The 17,299-nt window shown below is 42.1% G+C and overlaps 1 protein-coding gene across 2 annotated transcripts in view; it reads left to right on the plus strand.

Annotated features, from left to right (window-relative positions):
- Positions 1-17,299, plus strand: part of UHRF1BP1 (UHRF1 binding protein 1) — a 67,819-nt gene that overhangs the window by 45,094 nt on the left and 5,426 nt on the right. The window contains exons 10-18 of one of the 2 annotated variants that reach the window (XM_044000261.1): positions 8,902-9,072; positions 9,454-9,602; positions 10,085-10,226; positions 10,560-10,753; positions 11,188-12,656; positions 14,668-14,864; positions 15,250-15,404; positions 15,498-15,648; positions 16,472-16,719. In XM_044000261.1, coding sequence (XP_043856196.1) covers positions 8,902-9,072; positions 9,454-9,602; positions 10,085-10,226; positions 10,560-10,753; positions 11,188-12,656; positions 14,668-14,864; positions 15,250-15,404; positions 15,498-15,648; positions 16,472-16,719 — 2,876 coding nt within the window. The remainder of the gene's footprint in view (positions 1-8,901; positions 9,073-9,453; positions 9,603-10,084; positions 10,227-10,559; positions 10,754-11,187; positions 12,657-14,667; positions 14,865-15,249; positions 15,405-15,497; positions 15,649-16,471; positions 16,720-17,299) is intronic. The other variant, XM_044000262.1, reaches the window with a different exon arrangement.

Consider the following 17,299-nt stretch of genomic DNA (forward strand, 5'->3'; position numbering starts at 1 on the left):
AGAAGAGAGCTTTGTAGTCCTACCCTTTGCAATGGTTAGGGAGTAGCTTTGTGCTACTACTTCTGTCTTACTATCAGATGTATATACTCCAAAGAGGTCAATGACAAAGAAAGGTTTCATATAGACCAAAATACTTATAGCTCCTATAAACTATGTAAACATCCTGAAATACTGGTACCTATCACTTTGCTCCTCAGAGGTGTACTAGAACATCACACTTGCTCAAATCTATGGAATAATTCCATTTCTCTAGTTTGATAATTTATGAAAAGACCTCTGAGTAGTCCTCAGCCTTGAGCTGAGTCATTCCCCTTTTTGCACTTAATCTAAAGCTTGATTGATTGAGCTGTGATCTCACCTAGCTAAAGTGAAATCAGACTAAAGTGGAGAGTGGGGTAGATTTGAAACTCCCCCCTTTACATTACACTTTTTTGGTACTAAAGAACTGGGAACCAAGAGCTTGCTCGTTGATTGGGGAATGACTAAACTTGTGGCATGTAATTATACTGGAATGTTATTGTAACAGATATGAGGAATTCATAGAAACCTGGGGAAATGTTTATAAACTGATACAGAATGAATAAACAGAACCAGAAGAACAGAATAGATAGGTAGGTAGGTAGGTAGGTAGGTAGATAGATAGATAGATAGATAGATAGATAGATAGATAGATAGATAGATAGATAGAAAGAAAGAAAGTCAACAATGGCAATTTGAAAAGTTGAATGAAATCATGTTGAAATTGGAGTAATTGAAAAATTAATAGTTTTGGAGAACAGTTAATTAAACATACCTTCCTTCTTTGGCAGAGAACTGAGGAACATGATAATAGAATAGAAGTTGTTGGGGGGCAGCTAGGTGGTGCAGTGAATAAAGTACCGGCCCTGGATTCAGGAAGACCTGAGTTCAAATGTGACCTCAGACACTTGACGATTACTAGCTGTGTGACCCTAGGCAAGTCACTTAACCCCAATTGCCTCACCAAAAAAAACCAAAACAAAAATAAAAGTCTTCATAAGAAATTCACAGAAGACAGGGCTGAACTGAATATGAAGGGATGATATCTGTAAAGCATTTATGTTTTGTTCTTTGTAGGGCAGACAGGGTTGGGTGTCTTATGTCTGGGGCTGGATTTGGGCTCAGAGCCTCCTGGGTCCAGGGCTGGTGCTTTGTCCACTTTGCCACCTAACTAATCCATGATGACATCCTTAAAATAGGGTTGAGGTGTAGGAGGAATACACTGGGGGAGGGAGGAGGGGAGAGATGGTCTGGGGAGAGGTAGTTCATATGAAGGAAACAAGAAGAAAGCTTATGGAGGAGAGTAGAAGAGGGGGAAGGAGTTGGGGAGTGAGTGAACCTTAATATCATCAGAATTGGCTCAAAGAAGGACTAACATACATACTCAAGTAGGTATAGTAATATATTTTTGCACGGGGGGGGAGGGAGAAAAGGGGTGGGAGAGAAGGGAAGAAGGAAAGGGCAGATTGGGGGAGAGAGCAGTAAAAAGCAAAACACTTTCAAGGAAGATGAAGATGTTCTGCATTACTCCACCAGTATGCCATATTGAAATGTGTTTATTCTTAACAACATTTTTGTAGCATAAGAAAACTAGGAAGCCTTAAATTGGAGAATAGTTTAATAAATTGCACTATATGAATGTAATGGAATATAGATGCCTCATAAGAAATGATGAATGTGGAAGATGGCGAAGGAAAGGCAGTGAGCTCTCGAACTCAGTACACAAAACAAAACATCCAAATAATGCCATAGGACAATTCCTAGAGCAGCAAAATCCACAGAAGAATGTGCTGAGATAACTTTCCAACCAAGGATGGCTTGGAAGGAGAGAGCTGCTGTGCTGAGACAGGAGTGGAGCCCAACCCCACAGTCATGCTGATACAGATCCAGTCCCAGGAAGGCCTAGCCAGAGAAAGAGACCCCCAAAGCCTCTGAATCAGCTGCAGTGCCAGTGTCATCTGGAACTAAGCTCACAGTCTGGTGAAAGGGCTGAGTCTTTGGCAGGGGGAAGATTACAGGGGTCTCTGCTGATGCTGAGGCAGAACTTGGGTTTTTCATCCCTGCTGGGAACCAGGAGGTAGGCTTGAGTAGCAATGGCCCAGGTAGGGATGGGGCACAGGCTTGTTGGACCTGACAACCACAGCACACAAAGCTGGTTGATTAGCAAATTGGTCTGGGGTCATCTGTGGACCAGGGGACAGGCCAGGCAAGTGAAGAACCTGCTCCTCCTTAAATCATACTACCTGGGACCTTCTAAAGCTTGGGATACTGCAGCCTGGAAACAGTGCCCCACTTTAAGAAGCTAAAAGTCAAGTAAAAGAAAGGCAAAATGAGCAAACAGAAAAAGGTGAGGACCATAGAAAGTTTCTTTAATGACAAGGAAGACCAAGGTGCACCCTCAGAGGAAGATGTCAACATCAGGACCCCTATATCTAAAGCTTCCAAGAAAAATATAAATTGGGGCAGCTAGGCAGCACAGTGGATAGAGCACTGGCCCTGGAGTCAGGAGTACCTGAGTTCAAATCCGGTGTGTGACCCTGGGCAAGTCACTTAACCCCAATTGCCTCACTAAAAAAAAAAAAAGAAAGAAAGAAAGAAAAAAAAAAGAAAAATATGAATTGGTCTCAGGCCGTAGAGGTGCTCAAAAAGGACTTTGATGATAAAGTGAGAGGGGTAAAGGAAAATATGGAAAGAGAAGTGAGGGTGATGCAGGAAAGACATGAGAAAAAAAGTCAACAGCTTGAAAAGCCAAATGGAAAAGCTCTCTGACAAAAACAACTGCCTAAGAACTAGGATTGAACAAATGGAAGCCAGTGACTTTATGAGAAACCAAGACACAATAAAGCAAATCCAAATGAATAAAAAAATAGAGGGCAATGTGAAATATCTTCTTAGAAAAACTGCTGACCTGGAAAATAGAGCCTGGAGAGATAATTTGAAAATTGTTGGTCTACCTGAAAACCATGATCAAGGAAAGAGACATCATCTTCCAAGAAATCATCAGGGGAAAATGCCCTGATATTCTAGAAGCAGAAGGTAAAATAGAAATTGAAAGAATCCACAGATCACCTCCTGAAAAAGATCCCAAAAGGAAAACTCCTAGGAATATTATAGCCAAACTCCAGAGTTCCCAGATCAAGGAGAAAATCTTGCAAGCTGCCAAGAAGAAAGAATTCAAGTAGTGTGGAGCCCCAGTCAGGATAGCATAAGATCTAGCAGCTTTTACATTAAGGGACAGGAGGGCATGGAATGTGATATTCTAGAGGGCAAAGGACTTTCAGGTATTCTTGATGAAAAGACCTGAACCGAATGGCAAATTAGACTTTCAAATACAAGACCCTAGAGAGCCATAAAAAGTTGGAGTTAGGTGACATACCTGGGCCATGCAGTGGGTGACTATCTTGTGTCTGAAGTCGGGTTTTGGCTGGGGTCCCCCCTGGGTCCGGGTGGATGCTTTGTCCATTGTGTCACCTAGTTGCCCCATGATGACATCTTTAGGGTAAAATTGAGGGGTGAGAAGAATGCACTGGGGGAGGGAGAAGGGCAGAGGTAGCATGGGGTGAAATCCCACATGAAAGAAACAGGAAAGGGCTTATGGATTGGGGGAAGAGATGGGGGAGGAGCAGGGCAGTAAATGAACTTTACACTCATCAGAATTGGCTCAAGGAGGGAATAACATACACACTCAATTGGGTGGAATAATCTATCTAACCCTGCAGGAAAATAGGAGGGGATGGGGATAAAGAGAGAAGGTCAAAAGAAGGGAGGGCAGATTGGGGGAGGGGACAGATAGAAGCAAATCCCTTTTGAAGAGGGATAGGGTAAAAGAAGATAGATAATAGAGTAAGTATCATGGGGAAGGGAATAGGATGGAAGGCAACAATTAACCATAGTAATCACGAAAAAGAGAAAAGGGGGAAAAATTGTACAAAAAATATTTATAGCAACTCTTTGTGGTGGCTAAGAATTGGGAATCAAGGGAATGTCCATCAATTGAGGAATGACTGAAGAAGCTGTGGTATATGATTGCAGTGGAATGGTATTGTGCTATAGGAAATGAAAAACAGGATGATCCCAGAAAAACCAGGAAAGACTCATATGAAGTGAAGTATAGTGAAGTGAGCAGAACTGGGAGGACATTGTGCATAGTGACAGAAGTATTGTTCCGTGAGCAATTGTGAATGACTTAACTTCTCTCAGCAATACAGTGATCCAAGACAATTGAAAGGGACTAATGATGAAGCATACTATCCACCCCCATAGAAAGAACTGATAAAAAGAGCAGTTGTGGACTGAACATATATAACCTATACCAGATTGGTTGCTGTCTTGTGGAGGGGGATGGAAAGGGAGGGAGGGAGGGAGAAAAGTTTGGAACTCTAAATCTTATGAAAATGAATGTTGAAAACTACCCTTACATGTAACTGGAAAAAAAATGTTTGTTGCAAAAAAAACCCCCAAAACCTTACATCTAAACATAAAGATAGTGAGGTTTAGGGCAAACAAAATGTGGTAGTATTAATGTTGAATAGAAATTATGAGAGGGAAAAAAAAAGAAATGATGAATGTGAAGAATTCAGAGCAACCAGGGGCGAACTGATACAGAGTGAAAAAAACCACCACAGAACCAATACAATATGCATAATGATTATAATAATGTAAATGAAAACAACACTAAAAGACATCAGAAATTATATTAAATACAATAACCAGTCTTGGTTTCAGAGGATTATATAAGATCATAGGTCTAGAGCTGAAAGGAACCTGAAAGGTGATGAAACACACTTCTTTACTTGGTACAGTAGAAAAAAAATGTTGATTTTTGGAGTCAGAGGACCTGTTTCAAAATTCTGTTTGAATGACTGAATAAATGAATGTGACAAAAATAACATGAAGCATTTACTGTATATCCAAGCACTGGACTAAATGCCGGAGATATAGGTTGAATAAAGAAAGTTCTGACTATGTTTCTCTAACAAATATCCTACATATTTTATTTTATGCATTTAAAAATTTCTTCTGAAGAGTTCATAAACTTTATTGAGGTTCATGACACAAAAAACATTTTTGAACCTGTGATAGAGAAGATCCCAAAACCCTTCAGAAAATCTGATTGCATTAGAAGAGATTCTATAGGAGGTGGAGGAAAGGCAGTGATCCACCTGAGCTTTCCCCAAAACCTCTCTAGATACATTTAAATAATTCCATAAGACAAATCCTATAGCAGCAGAACCCACAAAAGGACAGGGTGAAATAATTTTCTAATCAAAGACAACTTAGAAGATTGGTGGGAAAGGTCTATTGTACCCAGGTGAGGGTGGAGTGCAGTCCAGCATGGGTCATGCCAGCACAAACTGGGCCCCAACAAACCAGGAGCAGGCCTTGGGAGCCACTGAATCAGCAGCAGCAGCGACTGCTTCCAGAGTTCTGAGCCCACAGAAAGTAAGGGGGTTGAACAACTAGTCAGAAAGAGATTACAGGGGTCGCTTTGCTGGCACTGAGACAGGTTTCTATTTCTTTGTCCATACTAGGATCCAGGTTGCTGTCCTGGGGGAGAGTCCCAGGGTGAGAAGCACTAGAGCTTGCAGCTACAGTGAAGCAGGGTCCCTCCTCACAGTTCCAGGGCAGAAAAGAGTGTTTTTGGTCACTCACAGACCAGGGCACACCCCAGGGGAGCAGTAAACACACCTTTCCTTAGATCATACCTCCTTAGAAGAACTGAAAACTTACAGGTCCCAGGAAGTAAGGCCTTATTTCTCAAACATGGAGAAGTAAGTCAAATTTATAAAAATAAGAGCCATTTCCCAATTGATAAATAATCTAAAGATATGAGCAGTGGGGCAGCTAGCTGGCACAGTGTATAAAGCACTGGCCCTGGATTCAGGAGTACCTGAGTTCAAATCTGGCCTCAGACACTTGACACATACTAGCTGTGTGACCCTGGGCAAGTCATTTAACCCCCATTGCACTGCCCAAGGGAAAAAAAAAAAAAAGATGAGCAGTTTTCAAATGAAGTAATCAAAGCTATCCATAGCCATATTAAAAAAATGCTCTAATTCTTCATTAATTGGAGAGATGCAAATCAAAACAATTCTGGGGTACTATCTCATACCTGTTAGATTGGCTAATGTGCCAGAAGAGGAAAATAACAAATATTGTAGGGGATGTGAGAAAAATGAGACATTAATGCACTTTTGGTGGAGTTGCAAACTGATTGAACCATTATGTAGAGCAATCTGGAATTATGGCCAAAGGGCTATAAAACCATACCATATTGGGGGCAGCGAGGTGGCACAGTGGATAAAGCACTGCCCCTGGATTCAGGAGGACCTGAGTTCAAATCCAGCCTCAGACACTTGACACTTAACTGGCTGTGTGACCCTGGACAAGTCACTTAACCTCCACTGCCCCACCAAATGAACAAATAAACAACAACAAAACAACATACTATTACTAGTTCTGCATCCAAAAAGAGATAAAAACAGAAAGGGAAAAGACTTATAGGTACAAAAATATTTATAGCAGCTCTTTTCTGGTGGCAAAGAATTGGAAATTGAAGGGATGCCCATCAATTGGGGAATAGTTGAAGAAATTGTGGTGTATGATTATGATGAAATACTATTGTGCTATATAAGAATGATGAGCAAGATGGTTTCAGAAAAACCTGGAAAGACTTATGTGAGCTGATGCAAAGTGAAATGTACAAAGTAATAGCAATATTGTAAGGTAATCAGCTGTGAATGACTTAGCTATTCTCAGCAATACAGTGATCCAAGATAACTGAAGGACTTATGATGAAAAGTGCTATCCATCCCAAGAGAAAGAACTGATGGTATCTGAATGCAGTTTGAAACATTTATTTTTTACTTTCTTTATTTTTCTTGAGGTTTTTAAGTCTGTTTTCTTTCACAACATGACTAATATGGGGGAAAAAAGATTTTACAGAGATTGTCCTGTTCTTAGTTCACATTCTAAAAGAGGACCACAGTATGTATAGGAGGGTTGAACTGCAAGGCAGATGAAAAGATCCAGAGCTCCTCAGAGTATAGCAGAAAAGCAGTTGATAATGCATCTTTTTTAGTATCATTCCCACTGATAAAATCATATCCATTGCTGGAACTGATTTGGCAGAGAAGCAGGAACTATGAGAGCAAAATTTTATGTATGTTGTCAGATGCAAGGACATACTGGACAATTTTACAGTGCCAAGGATGTGGTAGCAAGAATTTTCTTTTCTGGACAGTAGCTATGGCTATTGTGATTTACCAGTATGACTTCAGACAAATCACTTAATCTTCTAAGACTTCAGTTGCCTTATCTGTAAATGGGGGTGGTTGGACTAAAAGACACTCTAAAGTTCCTTCTACCTCTTAAGAAATGATCCTGTTGGGGCGGCTAGGTGGCGCAGTGGATAAAGCACCAGCCCTGGATTCAGGAGTTCCTGAGTTCAAATCCGGCCTCAGACACTTGACACTTACTGGCTGTGTGACCCTGGGCAAGTCACTTAACCCCATTGCCCCATTAAAAAAAAAAAAAAAAGAAATGATCCTGTGATCTTAGAAAAGGGGTAAACCACTGGTATGAAGTGTTCCGCGATTTGTTGTCAGATATAGTTGCTTTCTTGGTTGTGTTATTTTAACTGGTTTTCTTTTTTATAAGAAAGGATTCTGTTGTGGGGGGGGGGGGGTTATCTAGACATGACTGTGATGTTAAAAAAGAAAAAGAGGGGCAGCTAGGTGGCGCAGTGGATGGAGCACTGGCCCTGGAGTCAGGAGTACCTGAGTTCAAAGCCAGCCTCAGACACTTAACACTTACTAGCTGTGCAACCCTGGGCAAGTCACTTAACCCCAATTGCCTCACTAAAAAAAAAAAAAGAAAAGAAAAGAAAAAGTATCATCGTTACAATCTTCTTTAAATGAGTAGGAATTCAGTTGATATGGGGGAGAGAGAACATAATAGGTGTAGCAAGTAGCACAAGCTGAGTTGTAGGAGCAAGAAAACCATTTTGGCCTGAGTTTGGAGGTAAGTAGTATTGAGAAAATGATGGAAAGGTATTTTGCTGCCTGATTGTGGAGGGTCTTAAATGCCAGACACAGGAATTTATTTTATTTAGGAAGCAATAGTAAATCACTAAAAGGTTCTATGTGACAGTGAAATGACCAGATCTTATATGACTGACTTTACATTACTTTACCTAACTGACAATGGTAGGAAACATAGATTAGATGGGGAGAGAGAGGAGATAGGAAGAAATGTAAAGGAGTGTTTTGGTGGGGGAAGCAGTCTTGGGGGAGAGAAGACGGATTCAAGAGATAATCAAAAATTGAACCAACAGGACTTGTAAACTGATAGGGTGTGAGAGGTGGAGAAGAGAGTCCAAGAGAACTTAAAGGTTTTGTGCAAGAAAATTGTTGGATGCTGCTGACTGAAAAAGGGAAGTTGGTTGTGGGAGGTGGAAGGGGAGTGACAGGCTTTTCCCTTGGTCTGAGAGTGGGGTAGCAGGAAAGAACCACAAATGACACACATAAGGCAACTTGAGCATTTATTGGCTAGTAATTGACTGCTCCAAGGAGTGGGACTGTCTGGGGATGTTGGAGAATACATTTTGAACTAGGTCTAGTACAAAGCAGTAGCTTGGGAATAAAAGGAAATAAAGGGGGCAGCTAGGTGGCTCAGTGGATAAAGCACCGGCCCTGGATTCAGGAGTACCTGAGTTCAAATCCGGCCTCGGACACTTGATACTTACTAGCTGTGTGACCCTGGGCAAGTCACTTAACCCCCACTGCCCTGAAAAAAACAAAAACAAAAACAACAAAAAAATAAAAGGAAATAAAGATTCCTTGACCTCGAAGTTTTGCTGAAAGCTTCTTGTCTGTTTTATAGGAGAGAATTGTAAGCACTGGGTAAGGCACTGTGAGGCCATGGAGACCAGAGACCAGTGGGCTCAGAAGCTGGTGACTGAGTTTCAAAGCAAGATAGAAAAATGGAATGAAGAAGCAGATCTGAAATCTTCCTTGCATCTGGGGACAGACTTACCTTTCCACAAGAAATCAGGTGGGTTGGGAGGGTAATTGCCTAAGCCTTCACCTCTACATAGCTAGTGGAGATGGAAAAAATAAGTTGCCTGATCCAGCCTAGTACTCCTAGAAAGTTGCCTCCAACGTAATGCTCATAAAGGGATCACTAAAGCTTCATTCCTCTTCAAAGAGAGCTGTAATAGCAAAAAGCAGATTACCGTCACTTTCCATCAGGTTGATTGCCTTGGTCTTCAGTGGAATGAGTTCTTGAACCCTTTGGTGGAGGTTTTCTCTTCCATGCACAGCATGAAAGTCTTTGGGATTTTAATTTCTTGGTGGCCTTTATCTTTTTGGCTAAACTTATATGCCTCTCCCCTCTCCTCCCATCTGTCCCTAAACTTCTTGTTGCTATTTTTAGAATCTTTCTCCAGTCCCCAGAAGAGCCACCTCGAGAAGAGTTCATTACGCAGCAGCCAGGCTGTCCCCACTCCACTTTGGCCCCCTGCCTGGAACCGATTGCGCTCTAGTTGTTTGGTGGTCCGTGTGGATGACCTGGATGTCTACCAGGTAAGGACTGAGAGACGGTCTGTGGCATTTCAGATGGTCACAGGGGAAGTCCCTAGGAAAGGATAACGTGAAGAAGCCTGCGAGTTTGTTTTGCCTGTACTTCGGGAAGTTGATTATACTTTCTGAATCCTATTGTGAAAGGTTGTCTAGTTTTAGGAATGTGTTCAGGGAATTTGCTGATGGATGTCCCTATATACCTTGCTGCTACGCATTTACTGAGACAAAGAACTGACTGATTAGACTATTATTAGTAAACACTCAACACTTGTATTGGATTTGATTGAATTGTAATAGAAATGAAATAGTGAAAACTGATTTACATATCATTCCTATGAGAGTATATCTAAAATGTTGCTCTCTGTGATAGACTCTTGTCTTTCACAGGCAAGGGTGGCAGAGATATTTACTTTGTTTCCCAAACCCAAGCTTAGTTTTCTTTTGAATTTTGCTATCAATATTAATATTAGCTCCTGATGGCTTAGGTTTCTACAGCTGGTCAGCCAAGGAAGAAGCCATCCACACTCCTTTCATGCACCCGAAAACTCTGCAATCTTCCCACTCAGGTCTCTGCCATTCATATTGAATTTACAGAGTATTACTTCCCCGATAATCAGGAACTCCCAGGTAAGCAGTTCAGCCTGAAGATGAGGGGTCATCTTCTAAGAGTAGACTTGGTTCTTGTCTCCTTATATTTCTTTGTGTTGTGCCCCAACCCTGTCAGTGTCTTATATTGTCTCTTTCCATCTGTTAAAGACATGGCAGTTGTACACATTATCTTGTTTTCTGGCTGCAAATAGTTGCATGAGTTAAAATTGTTTCCTGTATCTTGGGCTACAAATCTTATAATCTTGACCTGGGTAGCCTCTCTTCTCCCAATTCCCAATTGGATGTTGTCTTTAATGAATCAGATCTGGCCACATCTCTGTGTTTGAAAGTTATATCTTTTCTGTTTTTCAGTTCCCTGTCCCAATCTCTATGTGCAGCTGAATGGCCTAACCTTCACCCTAGATCCCATCAGTTTGCTCTGGGGGAACCTCTTCTTGCTGGATTTATATCGCAGCCTGGAACAGTTCAAGGCCATCTACAAACTTGAGGATAAAAGCCAGAAGGATGAACATGTGGATGTCCTGATGGACACCTTCCAGTTGAAGGTAGAAAGAAAAGTAAAATTTCAGTCCCTTATTGTCAGCTACTGCTCCCCATCGACTATATAGATCCTTGGTTCATTCTGGCCTGCTCACCTAGTGAAAGAGGCAGTATGGAATACTAGAGAAGAGCACTAGATTTGGAATCACAGGACCTGAATTCAAATCTAGGTTTTACTATTGAATTCTTGGATGATCTTGGGCAAAATAGACCCTTCTGGGCCCAAGTTTCTTCAGTTGTCAAGTCAGGGGGGGGTGTACTAGATGAACTTTAAGGTCTCTTTTAATTCTAGTAGTCTGTTGTCTATTTATGATCCTGGGAAACGTGCAAATAAGCAGAGCCTCCTGACAGCATGAATGACCTCTTTATATTTTAGTCTTGCTGGGGGCTAAGGTGCCTGGATGACCGTTGTGAAATATATCTCACTCTCTTCCTGCAGTTGAGCCTCCCTCTGGAGAAAAAAGACTTGGCTTCCTTGCATCGTCCTCAGGCCCTGGTTATCTCCACTTCTGCCATGACTGCCACTAATACACGGCACGCTCTGCACTGTAGTTGTGTGGACCTCCAGAACATCTTTCGTAGCTTTGCTGCTACTGAGTTCTTTCATTCCAACTACTCTCATTTTCCCAAAGCCCCAGGTGGATTCAGCCTCCTCCACATGCTTTTCCTACATCATGCCTTCCAAATGGACTCCCGTGCCCCTCAGTTCAGCACTCTCCTTCCTCAGAGGGATCTAGCCTCCCAAGACCTCTGGTCAATCTACTTTACCCAAATATCCCTGGACTTTGAAGGGACAGAGAACTTCAAAGGACATACGTTGAACTTTGTGTCTCCTTTCCCCTTATCCATGTGGATTTGTCTGCCTATCTGCTGGCAGCAAGCACAGGCACGGAAACTGCTTTTGGTAAGGGAGGGAAAGATGAAACCATCTGCCAGTTTTGGCAGTCCTGTCCAGCCCATGTTTCTTGCCCCAGAGTCTGGGTCTCATCAGAGGTCAAAGACAGAGTGTGATCTGAAGAGTCTTTCTGGACTTCCCGAGGTCATTAATGCTCTGAGAGAAGGGAATCGAGGTGTGGACAGTAAAGGGCCCACAACAGAAATGGAGGCCACAGCAGATATCCATGTGTTAATACACTCTTCTTCCCATGTTCGAGTGCGGCTGAACCACTACCAATACTTGGCTCTGCTCCGACTGCAGGAGGTACTTCAGAGTCTTCAGGAGCAATTGGCTCAGGATACCCAAGCTATGACTGGGTCTCCCTTGCCAAGCCAGACAGTTTGCATAGGGATCCTGTTCCCTAGCACTGAGATAGCCTTACTCATGCACTCGGCCACTCCTACGGGAGAGGCTGGCTCTGCAGGCTCAGAGACCACTAGCATCATCGATTCAGAGCTCTCTCCTTCAGAGGACAGGGAACTGAAGTCTGATGCTTCCTCAGACAGGGGTCCATTAAGTCCAGCAAAGGCCCTGGAAGACAACAGCATTGAAAATCTGGGCACTTTCCGGGACGGAACAGATCTCTCACATAGTAATGGAATACTGCAGGACCAGGACCCCTTTTCACAGCTGGGAGACAAAGCCCACGAAGAGGAGATCCATAAATCCAGGGAATCCTCACAGACTAAAAAACTGAGCAAAACCCAAGTATCTATCCCACCCAGCCCCCTGCAAGAGGTGGTGAGTAGGGACACAGTTCTGAGTGATCAGGGTGGGATGAACCCTGTGAAGAACATTGAGGAAGAGTTGGCCAGTGCTATACATTTGACCAAGGATGCAACCAAGGAGGCCCTTCATGCCACCATGGACCTCACCAAGGAAGCCATGTCATTGACCAAAGATGCCTTTAGCCTGGGCAGGGATCGGATGACCTCTACAATGCACAAAATGTTATTCCTTCCTCCAGCCAAGTGAGTATCTTTGTCTGCTTCCTGTATGAGCTCACATTACCTCCTTCCTTTCCTCTAAATCTTAGGCTCCAGAACTGCCCTTATGTGCACCTTTCAAATGTGAAACAACAGATATATCATGCGGAAGATTGCATGGCAGTACAGGATAAGAAGTTACTTTTAGGCTACTCATGTTGTTAACCAGTAGTTAATCAGTGGTAGACTGTAAAACAGAAATGCCAATTGGAGAGTTTATCATTAGGGCCACATTCAGTTCTGTGAAACAGGTGCAGCATGAGTATTTTCTGCATACAAAGGAGCACAAAGGTTGCCTGTGCTTTACATCATTTCATAGATTACAGTTTTTTTAAATAATTTTTTTTGTTATTCTGAACTGGACAAACACCAATAATATAAGCTATTTTGTATACAAAGAAGAATAGAAAAGGATTGTACATGGAACCACAAACCTCCATCGTGTGCATCTGTTCTGTACAGATTTTTTAAAGTCTATACTAATTCAGCAGCTTATTTACAAAGCTGTGCTGGTTGTCTGTGCTTCCTTCTGAACCTTCCTTCCCAGCCCTTGGTGTGCAGCATTCTAATATCTTATGTATTTAGCATTTTACAGCTTTCAGAGTAAGTGCTTTCATGTACATTATCTTGTACCAGATCTTTTCTGGGCTTCCCTGACCAAGGTGCCACATTGAGTGACAAGAGCCCTGGGCTCTTGACTCAGCTGTGCCACCAACTGTCCAGGCAAACTTGGATGAATCACTTACCATCTCTGGGACAGATTCTTCATTGATCAAATAAGGGAGTTAGCTTAGTCATGCACAGTTACCCTTCAAATAATATTGCTGAGGGGCAGCTAGGTGGTACAGTAGATAGAGCACCAGCCCTGGATTCAGGAGGACCTGAGCTCAAATCCGACCTCAGACACTTGACACTTCCTAGCTATGTGACCCTGGGAAAATCACTTAACCCTCATTGCCCCACAAAAAAAAACAAAAACAAATAATATTGCTATTACTGTGTACAACATTCTCTTGGTTCTGCTCATTTCGTTCTGCATTATTTCATGCAAATATTTCCAGGTTTTCCTTTTCCTTTTTTTTTTTTTTTGGTGAGGCAGTCGGGGTTAAGTGACTTGCCCAGGGTTACACAGCTAGGAAGTGTCAAGTGTCTGAGGTCAGATTTGAACTCAGGTCCTCCTGACTCCAGGGCCGGTGCTCTATCTACTGCCCCACCTAGCTGGCCCTCCATGTTTTTGTAAAACCAATCTGCTTGTCATTTCTTACAGTACAGTAATATTTTATCACAATCATTTACCACAATTTATTCAGCCATTCCCCAATTGATGGGCATCCCCTCACTTTGCAGTTCTTTGCCATCACAAAGAGAGCTGCTTTGAACATTGTAGAACATATAAATTATTTTCTTTTTTCCCTAATCTCCTGGGAAAATAGACCCAATAGTAGTATTGCTCAGTCAAAGGACAAACACAGTTTTTTAACTCTTTGGGCATAATTCCAAATTGCTCTCCAAAATAGTTGGATCGATTCACAATTTCACCAAGAGGGTGTTATTGATTTATTCTTAAAATATCACAGTCATTTTTGGATATCTTTTCTCCCTCACCCCTCCCCTCAACTCCCTTGTCTCCCCATCCCATGAGTCTCTTTATAACAAAGAAAAAAGAGTTAAATAAAACCAACACAGCACAGCTGACAACTTATGCCCACATTTTATACCCACAGTGCTTCATTACCCCCTCTAATTAAAGGAGAGAGATATATGATCTCATTTCTTCTAAGGGGCTGAAACTAGCTAAAGGTGTGAGAAGTGATAGAGAAGGTAGGAGGAGAAAAATACATAGGTTCTGGATTAGACTCAGTGAATTCAAGTTGCCAGCTATTGAAGAAAGTCTTGATCCTTATCAGGTGTTACATGAAGTCCAGTTCACATCAATTTAGATGACTTTGGGAGGAATAAATGTATTGTCTAGCCATATACATATTATTTTTGAAAGCAGGGAGCCCCTGGCCAAGGTGGAGGAAGGAGGAACCTCAGCAAGTGGAGGAGCTGCTAGGCTTCGTCATTTCTCAATAAAGAGGACAGTGTCCCAGCAGTCACTTGATGGTGTCTCACAGGATGGTGGTGGTCCTGAAGATCGACTTTCAGTGGACAGTGACGGAAGTGATAGCTTTGTAATGCTTTTGGAATCTGGTAAGTAAAAACCAAGTTTAGGGGAACCTTCAGGAATCTATGTCCTCATTAGTGCCTATATTCATCTCTGGCAAATCATCCGACGTGAATTCAAGATGGCAAGATTCCAGGGTTAAAACTTCAGAGAACATATAAATTTTCTTAACTTAAAACAATGGCAGATTTTTAACTTAGAATAAGACTGAAATCATACCTCAGATTTTATCTTTACACCATTATAAGTGTGTTGATAGTATTTTGCTCTTGTTACTAAGGGAAAATCTTAGACTTAGGGAGAGAGGGCACTAGCCATTCAGTTATTTAGCAACCCAAGTAGCTTTTGGATTGTGTCATTTTGACTTCTGGGCCCCAGGCCACTTCTCAAATACTTAACGCTTTCTTACAGAGTCTGGATTGGAATTAATACCCCCAGAACAACTCCCACCAGCATTGGATGATAGTGGTAATCAAGAGAACCCCAGAGTAAATGAGGATGACCTAATATCTCCAGAGGTGAATAGCTCAGTGTCACCTAGCAAGAGAGACCCTATTCTTCAGCCGGTTAGTTGTCCTTCATTTCTTCTTCAGGGGTAGGGAATAGGCTGTTAGCATTGGTTGCTGTAAGTCTTGGGCTTGATGATCTTCTCTTTACAGGTGTCAGTTCTGGTTCTAAAGGTAAGCCAGGTGGCTCTTGGTATTGAAGCAAAAGATCAGGACCTCACTGTGGCCCTGCAGTCAGAGGAGCTAACCCTCCAGCAGCCGGGCATTGTGAGGCTTTGGCAGTTCCTGCATGAGCAGTGCCCAGGTAAGGATGACTCCTGCTCTTAAGAGGCTTAGTAGAATTTGTCTAGGGGGTCATTAGCCCAGTTTTCCTCTGAGATGGGTTAGTACAAAGGGTATTTGAATAGGTTCTAGATCTGGGGTCAGTTCAATTATTTGAAATTCATGTTTCTTGTCTGCAAAATTGGAATAATAGAACCTACTCTGGCTACCTTTTGGCGTGATTATATCAAATGAGCTAATGAATATGAAAGCCAAATTACTCTATCATTGTATGTATACAGTGATGTATTGTTATCTCTCCTTATGGGAAGTGTGTTCCCATGGCATCATACTTTGTGCTGAGCCTTCTCATTCTCTGTGGGAGCCCCCGGGGCAGGAAGAATCTCATGGAAACATCTTTGTAACTGGAAAATGATGGCATCTTTCTGTGACAGAAGTAGATCTGAATTTTTAATGTGCTTCCCACTTCATTCCTTACCCATGTTTTTCTTTCACCTTGAAGATTAGAATACACATCAGGTATAGACTTGTCTTAGTCTGCATTTCTGTTGACATCTGCATCTGCACTCTCAACTTTGTCAGCAGCAGCTAGGATCTATCCCTAAATATTCATTGTTCTTAAAAAGGAGGGGGGGGACTTACACATGCAGGATAAATAAGGATATGTTGGTTTTTCTCTGGGGTATGTTTATACTGATAAGGGAACCAAAGTCCTGAGAAAGGAAGAGATCTCATTGAGCAGAAGGTCCTGTGTCTTAAACATCGCTCCCAAATTACTAGTTCTTGTTCTGAGGAGATGTCTTAAGAAGGTCATCAGAATGATTTGCTTCTGTGTTCCCTGCCAGAGTACCCAGCTCTGAAGACTATCCACACCAAGCCAGCTGTGGGCCTTCGATTCGAGGTGGGACCCTGTGCTGCTGTTCATTCTCCCCTGGCTTCAAAAAATGGTTTCCTTCACCTCTTGCTCCATGGTGGCAGTCTGGAATTGTTGACTTCAGTGCTCACTGGTCTGGGGCCCTTCTTGGAGGATGAGGAGGTTCCTGTGGTTATTCCTATGCAAATTGAACTGTTGAACATGAGCATCACCTTGAAGGTGAGGAAAAACTTTTCAGTTTCCTTGGTTCTGGGGCTTTTGTTGATAGTGTACCTGGATGATTCAAGCTAGAGATCCTTAGCCAGGCATTTCCACAACCTTCCTCAGGTGCCACATGGTATTGTATTATCTATTAAGTATACTTGTCATGTAATATTATATATTATAACTATCCCTATTGGTGCCTTATATCCCTACAAGAATATAAGCTTCTCGAGGGTAAGAACCATGACTTAAACTTTTTGTTTTCCTTAGTGATCCTGTGACTTGCACAGAGTAAATGCTTAATATATGTTTGTTGAATGAGTGAGAGTGGGTTGTGTGAGAAATTTGTCTGGCAGTGGAAGTTAAGGCTCATTCACCAAATCTCCTTTTTCTTGGCAAAACGCCCTGGCCCTCAGAATCACAACACTTTGTTTCTCATTCTTGCTGTCACTAATTTATTATGTGACCTTAATTCCTTTTGTAAAATAAGGGAGAATCATTCCTTCCCCTTATACATGATGAGAATGTTGTGAGAAGTTAATAAATGTGAAAGCTCAAGCTTCAGGGTAAGAAGATGTTCCAGAGAGTCAAGACA

The sequence above is a fragment of the Dromiciops gliroides genome, chromosome 4, assembly GCF_019393635.1.
Source record: "Dromiciops gliroides isolate mDroGli1 chromosome 4, mDroGli1.pri, whole genome shotgun sequence".
Classification (NCBI taxonomy): domain Eukaryota; kingdom Metazoa; phylum Chordata; class Mammalia; order Microbiotheria; family Microbiotheriidae; genus Dromiciops; species Dromiciops gliroides.